Genomic DNA, 16108 nt, shown 5'->3' with positions numbered 1-16108 from the left:
GTTTTAGGCTTAAAAAATATTCTGCAATTTTTTTTTCTATATTTTGGTCTCATCTTTAGAAGGCAAAATCAAAAGAGTTGTCCAAATAAAATGAGCCCTTGATTAAGATCATGGATATCTAAGAAACAGTTCTTGGTTACCTAATTTTTCAAAGCAACAATAAAATATTTGAAAAGAAGCATAGAGAACCTGCTTGCTATGCTGTTTTATTTCCTTAAATAATCAAAGAAAATAAAGTAAACAAAAAGCACAAAAAGGCAGATTACACGAAAAGAAAACACTACATATCATACGGAAAGCATTGGTCAGTAAACCCAAGAGGTAAGCTCATCAAAACTGAGTGAACTTACTAAAATTTTAATATATATCTCAGCTTCATTTCAAACATAGGTATTATAAACCAAGGCAAATCAAAGTCACTTTCAGAGTTTTATCCTTTATTATGCTTTTTTAAAATGTTTTGGAACAACCTGACACTTTACTTTAGAACTAAGAGTGGTCCGCAGATCCAAGAGTGTCCTTGAGATTCTTTAAGCAGGTCTGCAAGGTTAAAACTATCCTCATAATAAAACTAAGTCTTTATCTGACATTTTTATTTTCCTTCTTTCATGAGTGAATAGCAAGTTTTCCAATGTTGGAAGATGTATGATCTCATCAGACTGAATACTGAAGCAAAGAAGAGAATCTACCTGATTTCTCTTAAGCTGAACATTAAAGAGAGTTTTTAATTATAAAATGCATAAACAATAAATTACTTACATTAACATGAAGTAGTTCATCATTGCTATTTCCAGATGAACCAACAAATAAATACTTTTAACTTCTTAGTTTTAATTTCTAACACAGTAAACATTGATAGACATAAGCCACATAAATAAAAGCTCAAGGATCCTTAATGGATTTTAATTTAAGAGAATATAAAGGGTCCTGAGACCAAATGTTTTGAATACTGTATGTTTTTAATTTTTTTAAATGAAAGAATATGTATAATTATACTTGTCTGTCATTATTACTCCAATATTTAAGAAAAAAACTAATGTCTATCTCATGGTGAAAACGAGGGGACATAGATAATTGACAACTCATATGTAAGCATTTTAGCAGACTAGCTAAGTTCATATACACACAGAATACAGCTTTGTAGAGTAGACTCATCCCCATTTTTACCTTCTTAATGGAGCAAAAATGAAAACATATTCATTAACATAACCCAAAGATATATCCTCCCTATGACATATCAAAATAATAGGCAAAGTACATTAGCTTAAAGTTATGTTTAGTAAACAGTGATCCAGTGTTCTGTCTTACTTGGAAATCATCTAGGTTTCCCATAATTGTTCATTAATTAACCAATTTAATAACTTCAATATTTTAAATTACTTAAAGGTCTTGAAAATTATTTTTTCAAGCTGACATTCTACAAACATAATTACTATTGGAATTAAAAGTTTGTCAGAATAATGATTCAATTTCATTGAACCAAATTTTAGATTTTTTACAATCTTAAGTATTATATAAGAATAGCATTAGCTTCTTTGATGAATTAATCTATATAATTTAGGAAAAAACAAACCCGGGCAAAATAAAATGCATTTGCCTACTTAACACTGATAAATAAGATAAAGAGCATGGCTGGATTTACCTATTAACCAAAATAATAAGCTAGTCTCATTTGCCAAAGATTTACCTTAACTGTGTGAACTTTGATTCTTGAAATTGTAAGAAGAATATTTTCTTAGCGTAGCATATTTAAAATATTATAAGATAAATTTTCTTATTATCTGTGAATTTTAGGAATATTCGATTTATGTAAGTACTTAATCTCTCTAAATCAATCAGAATAGAGCACCTTTAATTTAAGAGACAATATAAGTATTTTGGTGTATTGGCAAAGCAAAGTTTATTGTGGGCCTGTGGTCAGGGCTCTTCTCTCCAAGTCCTGGTGAAACCAGAGTTGGGAATGAGAGGTTTTTGTGTTGCTCCCACCAGGGGCAGAGACAGGGTAGGGGACACCCTGAATCTGCAGTGTGCCCTGAGAAAGGCCCACTCTGGATGGTGGTCTTACGGTCATATAATTTATGAATATCCTCCAGAAGTAGGAAAACATTTCACACTCTCAAAGCAAGATAAATGGCTTTCTGGAGCAGACACATAGTCACACAACCACATAAAGAATATATAGCTTCATCTCTACAATTTCAATGGCACGGGAAGAGTAAACACAGAAACAAACAAAAAACTACTCAGTCTACAAATAAAGAACTGTTTTCCTTCCCAGAGGAAGGAAAAATTCTTCATTGATTTTGGTTCAAAATGACATTAAGACAAATAAACTCACAAAACCAACAGACCAGATTCTCTGTCTTCTCTTACCCAACAGAGAATAGATTTCAATCATCCATTTATAGGAGTCACCAAATGGTGAGATCATAAAACCAAATTCTCAATCACTGCTGCTATAAGGGGATTACCTTAATGACCATGCACAGAAACAGAAATAGAACCAAAATTAATAGAGGAGGCAAAAATAGAGAAACCAACATTTAGCAGTTTTCAAGTTTCATTGCTGCTTGGCATTCACTGTAGAAACCAAGGAAAAATGTATCCAGGTTTAAACCACCCATAAAGTAACACTTTTCTGACAATCGACTTTACTTGGCTTTGTTAGATAAATCAATATGGCGTCTCTGTGGATCCTTCAGAATCGAAAGATAAAATCATGAATCTCATATATTTTATTTTATAAAATTAACATGTGTCAAAGATTTTATTTAACTCATTAATTAGTGAAGGAACTAGTAAGATATTACAACTGGTTCTAAGAATTCAAAAAGCACAGACACAGATAGGTGGTCCAAAATGCTGAAATCAGTTTTCTAATAGATGTAAAGTTGCTCTATATCTGGAGGAGAATAGTCAATTACAACTCTACTGACAGAATTGATTTTTATTTCTTTGGATACTAATCATGTTCACTATTATTTTTCTGCAGATTAATTTTTGTAGAATAGCTCAAAGATAGCGAAAGGCACAAATAACCCAGAAGTTTATTTGGACATCAGATAATCTTTTTTACCCATTTCAAAGTTGTTCACAATTTTTCTGACATTGTTTTTTCTTGCTTAAATTGAATGAAAGACCAGTCTCTTTCATTGATTCATGTTTCTTCTTCATATCTGGATCTAGTTCTCAGAACATCAGAGATCCTTGCTGTTTCTGGAGATAGAAAAAACAAGAGCAATGATGATTCTCAGCCTTTATTGCTACATCTGGTACAAGCTTTCTGTCACAAGAAACATGAAGCATTTCTTCATGTTCAAAAAAGAAAAGGAGCATTTTTTACAACAAAGATGATTTTTTTTCAAGAAAAATAAAATACTCTCATTCATCTAACAAATATGTAATGAGTGTATACGCTTTCCAAACTCTGTATCATTATCCTTAGAGAGCCCTGCATGAATGGCCTCTGCCTGTCTCTTCACCTTCCCTTATGCCTTTCCCCTGCTCATTCACTACCTTCCACTGTCTTTTCAGTTCTAGACACACTCTTTACTGCTCTAGAAGCTTTTGTATATACTTTTCTCTGCCTGGAATTCTTGTCCCTCCACACCTCACATGACTGAATCCTCCTCATCCTCACCACCTGTTTTAAAGCAGTCTTTCCTTATTCTCCACTTCACACCATTGTTCTCTATCCTAGCACCTGCTTTTTTCCTTCAGAGTATATTCCACACTGGTTTGCTTATTTTAGGCTGTCTCACCCACCAGTAAACTATAACAGGACATCTTTGTGCCAGGGACCTTGTCTGTCTGGTTTACTAGTGAGTCTCTAACAAGAAATAGAATTCCTGATACATAGTTCAGTTCACTTCAGTCATTCAGTCATGTCTGACTCTTTGTGACCCCATGAACCACAGCACGCCAGGCCTCCCTGTCCATCACCAACTCCCGGAGTCCACCCAAACCCATGTCCATCAATTCGATGATGCCATCCAACCATCTCATCCTCTGTCATCCCCTTCTCATCCTGCCCTCAATCTTTCCCAGCATCAGGATCTTTTCAAATGAGTCAGCTCTCTGCATCAGGTGGCCAAAGTACTGGAGTTTCAGTTTCAACATCAGTCCTTCCAATGAACACCCAGGACTGATATCCTTTAGGATGGACTGGTTGAATCTCCTTGCAGTCCAATGGACTCTCAAGAGTCTTCTCCAGCACCACAGTTCAAAAGCATCAATTCTTCAGTGCTCAGCTTTCTTTATAGTCCAACTCTCACATCCATACATGACCACTGGAAAAACCATAGCCTTGACTATTTGGACCTTTGTTGGAAAAGTAATGTCTCTGCTTTTGAATTTGCTGTCTTGGTTGGTCATAACTTTCCTTCCAGGGAGTAAGCGTCTTTTAATTTCATGGCTGTAATCACCATCTACAGTGAGTTTGGAGCCCAGAAAAATAAAGGCAGCCACTGTTCCTACTGTTTCCCCATCTATATGCCACAAAGTGATGGGACCCGGTGCCATGATCTTAGTTTTCTGAATGTTGAACTTTAAGCCTACTTTTTCACTCTCCTCTTTCACTTTCATCAAGAGGCTCTTTAGTTCTTCCTCACTTTCTTCCAGAAGGGTGGTGTCATCTGCATATCTGAGGTTATTGATATTTCTCCCAGCAATCTTGATTCCAGCTTGTGCTCCCTCCAGCCCAGCGTTTCTCATGATGTAACTCTGCATAGAAGTTAAATAAGCAGGGTGACAATATACAGCCTTGACATACTCCTTTTCCTATTTGGAACCAGTCTGTTGTTCCATGTCCAGTTCTGACTGTTGCTTCCTGACCTGCATATAGGTTTCTTAAGAGGCAGGTTAGGTGGTCTGGTATGCCCATCTCTTTCAGAATTTTCCAGTTTATTGTGATCCACAGTCAAAGGCTTTGGCATAGTCAATAAAGCAGAAATAGATACATGGTGGGCACTCAGAAATATTTCTTGAACTAACAAATGGATGAATGAAAGGCATGTGTGTGTCACTATGGACTCATTATAAATACATTTACAGGGTCCCTGTTCTCACAAACTATATAGTACAGTAAAGAATACAGATAGTTATCAGGCAATTGCCATAGTACCTAAGTGTGTGGTGTCAAGAAGACTCAGTACTACAAGAGCAGAAAAGAAAGGCCTGGAGATTTCTGCCTTTACTATGATGGAGTGGCTTATTTGGACCAACTCTCCCACCAAGAACAACTATGAAAGCTATGTGAAAGAAAGATTATGGAAGCATGAAAATGCCAGAAAGAACTAGAGGACACAGGAAAGGGTTAATATGGAGGTAAATGTAAATGAATTGTTGATTATATGAAATAACGTCTTGAGGTTTCAGTTCAGTTCAGTTCAGTCACTCAGTCGTGTCCGGCTCTTTGCGACCCCATGAATCGCAGCACGCCAGGCCTCCCTGTCCATCACCAACTCCTGGAGTTCACTCAGACTCATGTCCATCGAGTCCATGATGCCATCCAGCCATCTCATCCTCTGTCGTCCCCTTCTCCTCCTGCCCCCAATCCCTCCCAGCATCAGAGTCTTTTCCAATGAGTCAGCTCTTCGCATGAGGTGGCCAAAGTACTGGAGCTTCAGCTTTAGTATCATTCCTTCCAAAGAAATCCCAGGGTTGATCTCCTTCAGAATGGACTGGTTGGATCTCCTTGCAGTCCAAGGGACTCTCAAGAGTCTTCTTCAACACCACAGTTCAAAAGCATCAATTCTTCGGCGCTCAGCCTTCTTCATAGTCCAACTCTCACATCCATACATGGCTACTGGAAAAACCATAGCCTTGACTAGACAGACCTTAGTCGGCAAAGTAATGTCTCTGCTTTTCAATATGCTATCTAGCTTGGTCATAACTTTTCTTCCAAGGAGTAAGCGTCTTTTAATTTCATGGCTGCAGTCACCATCTGCAGTGATTTTGGAGCCCCCCAAAATAAAGTCTGACACTGTTTCCACTGTTTCCCCATCTATTTCCCATGAAGTGATAGGACCAGATGCCATGATCTTCGTTTTCTGAATGTTGAGCTTTAAGCCTACTTTTTCACTCTCCTCTTTCACTTTCCTCAAGAGGCTTTTTAGTTCCTCTTCACTTTCTGCCATAAGGGTGGTGTCATCTGCCTATCTGAGGTTATTGATATTTCTCCCAGCAGTCTTGATTCCAGCTTGTGTTTCTTCCAGCCCAGCGTTTCTCATGATGTACTCTGCATATAGGTTAAATAAGCAGGGTGACAGCCTTGATGTACTCCTTTTCCTATTTGGAACCAGTCTGTTGTTCCATGTCCAGTTCTAACTGTTGCTTCCTGACCTGCATACAGATTTCTCAGGAGGCAGGTCAGGTGGTCTGGTATGCCCATCTCTTTCAGAATTTTCCACAGTTGATTGTGATCCACACAGTCAAAGGCTATGGCATAGTCAATAAAGTAGAAGCAGATGTTTTTCTGGAACTCTCTTGCTTTTTCCATGATCCACCGGATGTTGGCAATTTGATCTCTGGTTCCTCTGCCTTTTCTAAAACCAGCTTGAACATCAGGGAGTTCACGGTTCACATATTGCTGAAGCCTGGCTTGGAGAATTTTGAGCATTACTTTACTAGCGTGTGAGATGAGTACAATTGTGTGGTAGTTTGAGCATTCTTTGGCATTGCCTTTCTTTGGGATTGGAATGAAAACTGACCTTTTCCAGTCCTGTGGCCACTGCTGAGTTTTCCAAATTTGCTGGCATATTGAGTGCAGCACTTTCACAGGATCATCTTTGAGGATTTGAAACAGCTCAACTGGAATTCCATCACCTCCACTAGCTTTGTTCGTAGTGGTGCTTTCTAAGGCCCACTTGACTTCACATTCCAAGATGTCTGGCTCTAGATTAGTGATCACACCATCGTGATTATCCGGGTCGTGAAGATCTTTTTTGTACAGTTCTTCTGTGTATTCTTGCCACCTCTTCTTAATATCTTCTGCTTCTGTTAGGTCCATACCATTTCTGTCCTTTATCAAGCCCATCTTTGCATGAAATATTCCCTTGGTATCTCTAATTTTCTTGAAGAGATCTCTAGTCTTTCCATTCTGTTGTTTTCCTCTATTTCTTTGCATTGATCGCTGAAGAAGGCTTTATCTCTTCTTGCTATTCTTTGGAACTCTGCATTCAGATGGGTATATCTTTCCTTTTCTCCTTTACTTTTTGCTTCTCTTTTCACAGCTATTTGTAAGGCCTCCCCAGACAGCCATTTTGCTTTTTTGCATTTCTTTTCCATGGGGATGGTCTTGCTCCCTGTCTCCTGTACAATGTCACGAACCTCATTCCATAGTTCATCAGGCACTCTGTCTATCAGATCTAGGCCCTTAAATCTATTTCTCACTTCCACTGTATAATCATAACGGATTTGATTTAGGTCATACCTGAATGGTCTAGTGGTTTTCCCTACGTTCTTCAATTTAAGTCTGAATTTGGTAATAAGGAGTTCATGATCTGAGCCACAGTCAGCTCCTGGTCTTGTTTTTGTTGACTGTATAAAGCTTCTCCATCTTTGGCTGCAAAGAATATAATCAGTCTGATTTTGGTGTTGACCATCTGGTGATGTCCATGTGTAGAGTCTTCTCTTGTGTTGTTGGAAGAGGGTGTTTGCTATGACCCTCTTGTTGGAAGAGGGTGTTTGCATTTTCTTGGCAAAACTCTATTAGTCTTTGCCCTGCTTCATTCTGCATTCCACAGCCAAATTTGCCTGTTACTCCAAGTGTTTCTTGACTTCCTACTTTTGCATTCCAGTCTCCTATAATGAAAAGGACATCTTTTTTGGGTATTAGTTCTAAAAGGTCTTGTAGGTCTTCATAGAACCGTTCAACTTCAGCTTCTTCAGTGTTACTAGTTGGGGCATAGACTTGGATTACCATGATGTTGAATGGTTTGCCTTGGAGACGAACAGAGATCATTGTGTCATTTTTGAGATTGCATCCAAGTACTGCATTTCGGACTCTTTTGTTGACCACGATGGCTACTCCATTTCTTCTGAGGGATTCCTGCCCGTAGTAGTAGATATAATGGTCATCTGAGTTAAATTCACCCATTCCAGTCCATTGTAGTTCGCTGATTCCTAGAATGTCAACGTTCACTCTTGCCATCTCTTGTTTGACCACTTCCAATTTGCCTTGATTCATGGACCTGACATTCCAGGCTCCTATGCAATATTGCTCTTTACAGCATTGGACCTTGCTTCTATCACCAGTCACATCCACAGCTGGGTATTGTTTTCGCTTTGGCTCCATCCCTTCATTCTTTTAGAGTTATTTCTCCACTGATCTCCAACAGAGTATTGGGCACCTACTGACCTGGGGAGTTCCTCTTTCAGTATCCTATCATTTTGCCTTTTCATGCTGTTCATGGGGTTCTCAAGGCAAGAATACTGAAGTGGTTTGCCATTCCCTTCTCCTGTGAACCACAATCTATCAGACCTCTCCACCATGACCCGCCCGTCTTGGGTTACCCCACAGGCATAGCTTAGTTCATTGAGTTAGACAAGGCTGTGGTCCTAGTGTGATTAGATTGACTAGTTTTCTGTGAGCATGGTTTCAGTGTGTCTGCCCTCTGATGCCCTCTTGCAACACTTACCATCTTACTTAGGGCTTCCCTTGTAGCTCAGTTGGTAAAGAATTTGCCTGCAGTGCAAGAGACCCCGCTTCGATCCCTGGATTGGGAAGATCCCCTGGAGAAGGAAATAGCAGCCCACTCCAGTATCCTTGCCTGGAAAATCTCATGGATATAGGAACCTGCTGGATTGCAGTCCATGGGGTCGCAAAGAGTTGGCACGACTGAGAGACTAACACACACACCATCTTACTTGGGTTTCTCTTACCTTGGGCGACGGTTATCTCTTCATGGCTGCTCCAGCAAAGTGCAGCCGCCGCTCCTTATCTTGGATGAGGGGTGTCTCCTCACCACCGCCCTTCCTGACCTTCAACGTGGGATGGCTCCTCTAGGCCCTCCTGCGCCCAGGCAGCCACCGCTTCTTGGGCATGGGGTTTGCTCCTCCTGGCCGCTGCCCCTGGCCTCGGGCGCCAAGTGGCTCCTTTTGGGCGCCGCACCTGACCTCGGACGCTGGGTAGCTCCTCTCGGCTGCTCCTGCGCCATCGCAGCCTGGTACTCTCGCTTCTGCCCCTGACCTCGGACGTGGGGTAGCTCCTCGGGCCGCGCTTAGTGCCCCAGCTGGTCGCAGCCGCCTGCGCTTAGTGCGCCGGCCGATATAAATATATATTAAATATAGAGTATATGTTGTCTATATAATAGTTATATATACACACATTCATATTTATAATGTATATAAAATATATGCTACAGAATAGCACAAAAAGCAAAGAGGAATAAATAGAATTAACATGTTTTAAAGTTCTTACATTTGGGGGAAATGATGAAAATACCAGATTATAATGGACTGTAGTAAGTTAAGAATGCATTTTGTAATCTCTAAAGCAACCAATAAGAGAATGTGTAACTAATAAGCAAATAGAAGAGAAAGAAAATTAAAAAACAAAAAATTTTGGTAAATCAAAGGAAGACATGAAGGGAGAAAAAAGGAAATAAAAACAGAAGTGACAAATACCTAACAAATAGGAGGCCAATAGTTTTAAATCCAAATATAACAGTAATGAAGGACTTCCTGATGGGCCAGTGGTTAAGAATCTGCTGTGCAATGTAGGGGATGTGGGATCAGTCCCTGGTGGGGGAGCTAAGATTCCCCATGCTGCAGAGGAATGAAGCCCACACCTGGCAACTACTCAGCCTATGCACCACAACTAGAGAGCCCAGGCATTGCAACAGAGATGCAGCACAGCCAAAAATAAAAACAAATAGATAAAATTTAAAATATATAGCAGTAATTATATTAAGTGTAAGTGGACTGAGTCCTCCAATTAAAAATTGTCATTTTAGATTTTAAAAAACAACAAATTGAATGATGCTTGTAAGAGACCCACCTTAAATATAAGGACACAGCTACTTGAAAGTAAAAAATGAGAAAAAAGTTAAAGAACAGCTAGTTGGCTGTCTTGATATCAGAGAAAATTAAGGTAAAAAGGATTACTAGATATTAAGAGGAGGGACATTTCCTGTTCCTGTATTTACATGGATCAGTTCGTCAAGAAAATTCTAAATTATTTCATCTAATAATAGAGTCTAAAAATAATCATGAATCAGTAATAAATCTACTGTCCAGCCCTGGGGATTCAGGGGAGACTTGAGATTGAGAATAGAGAGAAGAGCAGAAAAAAAGAGTAATCCAGACAAAAGCAGAATAATTTCAGAGATTTAAGGCAGTTCAGTTCGGTCACTCAGTCGTGCCCAACTCTTCGTGACCCCATGAACCACAGCATGCCAGGCCTCCCTGGCATGCACCAACTCCCAGAGTCCACGCAAACCCATGTCCATTGAGTTGGTGATGTCATCCAACTATCTCATCCTCTGTCATCCCCTTTTCCTTCTACCCTCATCCTTTCCCAGCATCAGGGTCTTTTCAAATGAGTCAGCTCTTCGCATGAGGTGGCCAAAGTATTGGAGTTTCAGCTTCAGCATCAGTCCTACCAGTGAATACCCAGGACCGATCTCCTTTAGGATGGACTGGTTGGATCTCCTTGCAGTCCAAGGGACTCTCAAAAGTCTTCTCCAACACCGCAGTTCAAAAGCATCAATTCTTCGGCGCTCGGCTTTCTTTATAGTCCAACTCTCACATCCATTCATGACTACTGGAAAAACCATAGCCTTGACTAGATGGACCTTTGTTGACAAAGCAATGTCTCTGCTTTTCTATTTGAGGCAAGAAAATGTGAAAACTGACAGCAATATTGACTTGTAGGAATGTTGAGAGAGAGTGAAGAAGAAGAATGGGGCTGGTGGGAAATGGATTGCCTGATAAGAGCAATGATTGGCAAAAGAAGGCTAGAAAATATCAATACAAGAATCCTAGCTGTGATCATTTAAAAGATGAAACTTATTTCTGGAGAGCATGGAGTTATTGAAGTGTTATACAGTGATTTGATCAGATCTGTCTGTCTCACTACTGTCAAGGGAATGAATTGGAGAATTGGCAGAGAGACGTGTTTCAGTAATTCAGGTGAGATGATGTTGGCTGAGGCTGTAGAGATGGAGAGAAGGAAGTAGCTTTTAAAAATAAAGTGTCTCATAACTTGTGAAATATTTAATATTTTAGTAGAATACTAGACTCTCTTGAATTAGTGAGCAGGAAACTCAGTAACAGAAGTTGCATTACTTTGGAGAAATTTTTTAAACTGCTATTTTTTTTCTTTATATTTACAAAACCAACTACAAGGCACTGTTGCCTTTCCTTTCCGAAGATCAGGTTTGGTCAGATTGCTCTGGGTTGATCATAACCTTAGGTTGGTTGTGTTTGTAGTCACAGAATATGAAGTTGGAGCAATTAAACTCCCTTAACTTTCTGTTTAGAGCTCCCTCCCTAAGTTTTCAGTTGACTTATTTAGACTTGGTAATCTTGGGTAAACTCCAATACTTTGGCCACCTCATGCGAAGAGTTGACTCATTGAAAAAGACCCTGATGCTAGGAGGGATTGGGGGCAGGAGGAAAAGGGGACGACAGAGGATGAGATGGCTGGATGGCATCACTAACTCGATGAACATGAGTTTGAGTGAACTCCGGGGGTTGGTGGTAGACAGGGAGGCCTGGCGTGCTGTGATTCATGGGGTCGCAGAGTTGGACACGACTGAGCGACTGAACTAGACTGAACTGAATCTTGGGTAAATGTCCAAGTCTCTCCTCAAGGAATGCACGTTAGTTCAAGCTCATTAAGCAGAACAGCATGAGATGCATACATGTGGCTTCCCTGCCCAAGCACAACTTCTTAAGTGATATTTATTAACATCCTTTCTCAGACAAAATTCTTCCTAAAAGAGAGACAACAGCCTATCAAGTAATAATTTATATGTTAATCTGGTTATTTGGTTTACTCTCTAACGACTCCTATTGGAATGTTCTTTCTATGAGGGAAGGAACATTGCCTCTTTTGTTCAAGGCTGCATCTCCCTGTATATTGATTGATAGTCAGCATATATATATTATATTTGATCAATATTTACTGAATGAATAAATGAATGAGGAATGAAGAAATAGTTGTCATAAACCAACTTCACTAAAATAGGTGTTTCTTTTCATTTCAATCTTATACATTTTTTTTTTCATTTAAAGTCTGAAAGTCCGATATTGAAATGTTTGAAAGTGAAGTGATTATTTTTCATATTTGCAGGACTATCTCAAGCAGGTGCTGGACATTGACCTTCACGCCCAGATCCATTTTGGCAGGGTTTTTATGAAACCAGGGTATGAAAATAATCTTATCTAATACATGGGTTGGTTTGGCTTGCTTTGACTAACAGAGTTTTTAAATGCTTTCCTACTACATTTTTCTATTATGGATTATTTATTCTAATAAAGGAATGTTACAGTATTAGAGTTCTTTGAAAAAGTGTATATCCTATATGAAATGGGAATTAATCTTCTTTAGTAAACACTGGATCTGGTTTAAAAAGAAGCAAAGCAACTTTCCAAACCTTTTCTCCTTTTAATTTCCATGTCTATTTCCTTCCTTCTCTTTTTTGGCTCCTTCTCTCACTTAAAAACATTTTAGTATGAAAATTCTCAAACATACACAAAAGCAGAGAGTATAATGAAACCCACTATACCCCATAACCCAGCTTCAGTAACTGTCAACATTTCTCCTTAATTGTTTTATCAATCCCTTCCTTTACCTTTTTGGGAGGACAGAGGGTTAGATTGTTTTAAAACAAATTCTAGACATAGCATTTTAGTATACATCTCAAATATTAATAATAACAGCAGAATTATCTTATGTAATCACAATGGTATTATCTCACCTGAAAAAATAAATAAGAACACCTGAACATCATCTAATTCCCCGATCGTATTTGAAAAGTCTCCTGAATGTCAAGGAGGAATATGCCTTCTTATGTGTGTTTTGTTTTAATTAGGGTTTGAGTTAGGTCTACTCAGTGTATTTGGTTGTTGACTCTCTATTAAACAAGAACATTTAATACCCACCCCTACTCCCACATTTTTGGTATGCCATTGACTTGTTGCAAAAACTGAATCCTTTGTCCTTGTGAATAGATTTGGCTGATTGCCTCCTTGTGGTGGTGTTTGACTTGTTTCTGTCTCTCTCCAGTATATTCTGTCCACTAGAAGTTAGATCTAGAAGTTCGATTGGATTCAGATTCACTTTTTTTCTTTGCAAGAATACTTCATGAATAGTATTTCATAATGCTTACTACCTCCAATGAGGAAAGAAAAGTAAACACATACCTAGATCTTACATATCTCCTAAAAATTAATAACTCCCTGAGGAATGGCTGGAGGTTTTGTGATCCATTATAAATCCTCAAAGAATGCAAACATTGGTGTTGATAAAATATGTGTGGCCATGTCTTTAAGCAATAGCCTGTCTGTTCAGACCGCTGCTGCTCTCTAAGTCTGTGACACATAAACATTATAAAAACAGTGTTGAAAGGCCTCAGTGTGTGGGTGAGCATTTCAGCACACTGCCGTGCTATCAGGGACAACAGTGATGATGCTTTAGTTCAGGGTTATACTCTGATGGGTGCTCATGTGGACCCTGAGAGTAGAGGTGGGACCTACCAGTTATTGCAAGTGAGCTGTAATAGCAGAAATAGCCAGGAAATGGCAGAAATTTCTAGAAAGAAGCCTTTTTTAAGTGTCAAGCCAGCCCTTCTGATCTCCCTGATTTATTGGGCACCTCATGTAGGTTCTAAGACAGAGATTGGGCTTTATGTTTAAGTATCAAGTTAAGATAATCCCTAAAGCCTTTCCACAATCTAATAGAATTCAGAATTCTTAGTGTTGTATTTCTGTAGTTGCTCCAATATGGCTGCCACTGACAGGACCTTTTTTACTATTGAAGCTGTTGGATTGGGATCATTCTTACTAAGAATATTTTGTCTTAAGCAAATATCTTTATGCTCTGAATACACACAGACTTTTTAAAATTCCTGTCCTCATGGGCAGTACTAATTTGATTAGAATACAGAGAACATCCCATGAGTATGTCAATGTACTTCTCACTAACTGCAAAAATTGAATTGATTATTTCTCTACAGTGAGAAGGAAGCTGACATTACTTGCCCTCACCTCTAGGGGAGAAATATTTGTGTAATATCTATTATTTAAATTAATCTTAGCACCTATGATATATAATAAGTACTCACTTTATTTTTAATCTGTTATTACCATTCACTTCAGCTATAGGAGTTCATCAGTTCCTACTATTTATTCTCCTGCCTTAAAGTCTAAAAGCTGTTACATTCTGATCTCAAGAGGGAAAAGGAACAAGTGTTGAGTTTTAAGGAAATAGCTTTCCAGATCCTAAACAGAAACTTCATAGTCTAGCAATAAGACAGTCATGATAGCAGTGCACAATTACGAAATGTTTTATTATAATGGAATCTTTATAAAACGAGTATCTTTAGAGAAATCACAGTACCTGTCTGCAAGATTCAAAAGATGATTTAAATTAGCTTTAAATACATAGAGGGAAGGTGTCATGTGTTCCCTCCTCACTCTTAGTTTTAGTTTGCTACAAAAAAAGTGGTTTAGAACTTTAAATGGGCTTCCTTTAATTGGCCAGAATTTTCTACTGTCTGAAGATAAGAATTTAAAGTAATTGCTACTTAATAGTAGAACAAGAAGAAATATAAAAAGCTGAAGAACAATTTAGCTTTGCTCTTCCCACATACAGTGCATTCAGAATGCAACTAACCTCTTTCATTTTAGACAAAGAGATACTGAAAAAGCATTTGGAATATTACCAACCAGATCTACCAATCATGGTTTTTATGGGTCATCTGCAGTGAACATAGCTGTTGTCAAAATGTACCTTGGAAATTATTTTCATCACACAGTAACAATAATCGCCAAATAACCTATCTATAAATAGATAAGACAGTCTAATCTGTTTTCTAAAATACATCAAAGAATCAGGAAGTAAGCAAAAAAGGCCTCAATAGCCAAAAATAGATGTTATGAAACCAATATAGTAACACTTAACAGCATACCCTATGAGAGCCTTATCTAATTATGAACAATAATGTTAGAAAAACCTTGGTTCAAATCTTTGTTTCCCAATTTTGTATCTGAGTGATTTTGGCTAAATTGCTTAATCTCTGATTCTCATTTTCGTCATCTGTAAAATGGAATAAGAATTGTCACTTCATAGGATTTTTGTAAGAATTAAATGAAATAATCGATATAATGCTTAGATGTTTCTTTAAAAGTGGTAGTTTCTATTATTATTATTATTCTAACAATATAACTATAACTACTCTCTGGTTCCCAAACCTAAACCCAGCTTTAAGGGTCAAGATGATGGCAGTCTCATATGAAGGGGACCCCAAAAAATAAAACACTAGGGGGAGAAAAAGCAGAAGCGAGAGCTGTAGAAACATTGTAGCGTGTGCTGCCGTGTTATGGTTTAACACTCTGGTGACCCAAGATCACTGTATCACAGCAGAGTAGGATTGGCTAAGAATGAGGGCTGCAATTCATCAAAAATGTTAATGTTCATCGTATTACTGCAAAAGCTTCTGCGTGAGTGATCCTTTTCTCATTCAGCCCATCAGTGAAAATAGTAAAAAGGAAAACAGGTTGGGTAGTTTTTTTAGTTACGTGGAAATTTCAGCATTCCCTAAGAATTTTGCATCATTCAAGTTTCATTTATATAATAAAAGTTTTAGCTGAGATTCTGTGTGAGGGGTAGTCTATAGAAAAAAAAAATCACTCTTATTTATTGCCTCCCCCCTTCATGCCACTCACACCCCTCTCCATCACCCCCGTGATAAGGATTCCTGTCAGACCCTTAAGGAAATATAATTTGAGAATATTTTAAAATTATTATTGCTTTAAGGGCACTCAAAGCCGATGCACTGGGACAACCCAGAGGAATGGGATGGGGATGGAGGTGGGAAGGGTTTCAGGACAGGGGGACACACGTACACCCATGGCTGATTCATGTCAATGTATGGCAAAA

The 16108-nt window shown here is 38.5% G+C and overlaps 1 protein-coding gene across 8 annotated transcripts in view; it reads left to right on the top strand.

Annotated features, from left to right (window-relative positions):
• GPHN (gephyrin) overlaps positions 1-16108 on the top strand; it is a 546364-nt gene that overhangs the window by 518322 nt on the left and 11934 nt on the right. For all 8 annotated transcript variants that reach the window (XM_068965812.1, XM_068965810.1, XM_068965811.1 and 5 more), the window contains one exon: positions 12299-12372. In XM_068965812.1, coding sequence (XP_068821913.1) covers positions 12299-12372 — 74 coding nt within the window. The remainder of the gene's footprint in view (positions 1-12298; positions 12373-16108) is intronic.

The sequence above is a fragment of the Capricornis sumatraensis genome, chromosome 2 (assembly GCF_032405125.1).
Source record: "Capricornis sumatraensis isolate serow.1 chromosome 2, serow.2, whole genome shotgun sequence".
In the NCBI taxonomy this organism is placed as follows: Eukaryota; Metazoa; Chordata; class Mammalia; order Artiodactyla; family Bovidae; genus Capricornis; species Capricornis sumatraensis.
Note: the sequence above shows the minus strand (reverse complement) of the source record. Positions and strands in the feature narration are given on the sequence as shown.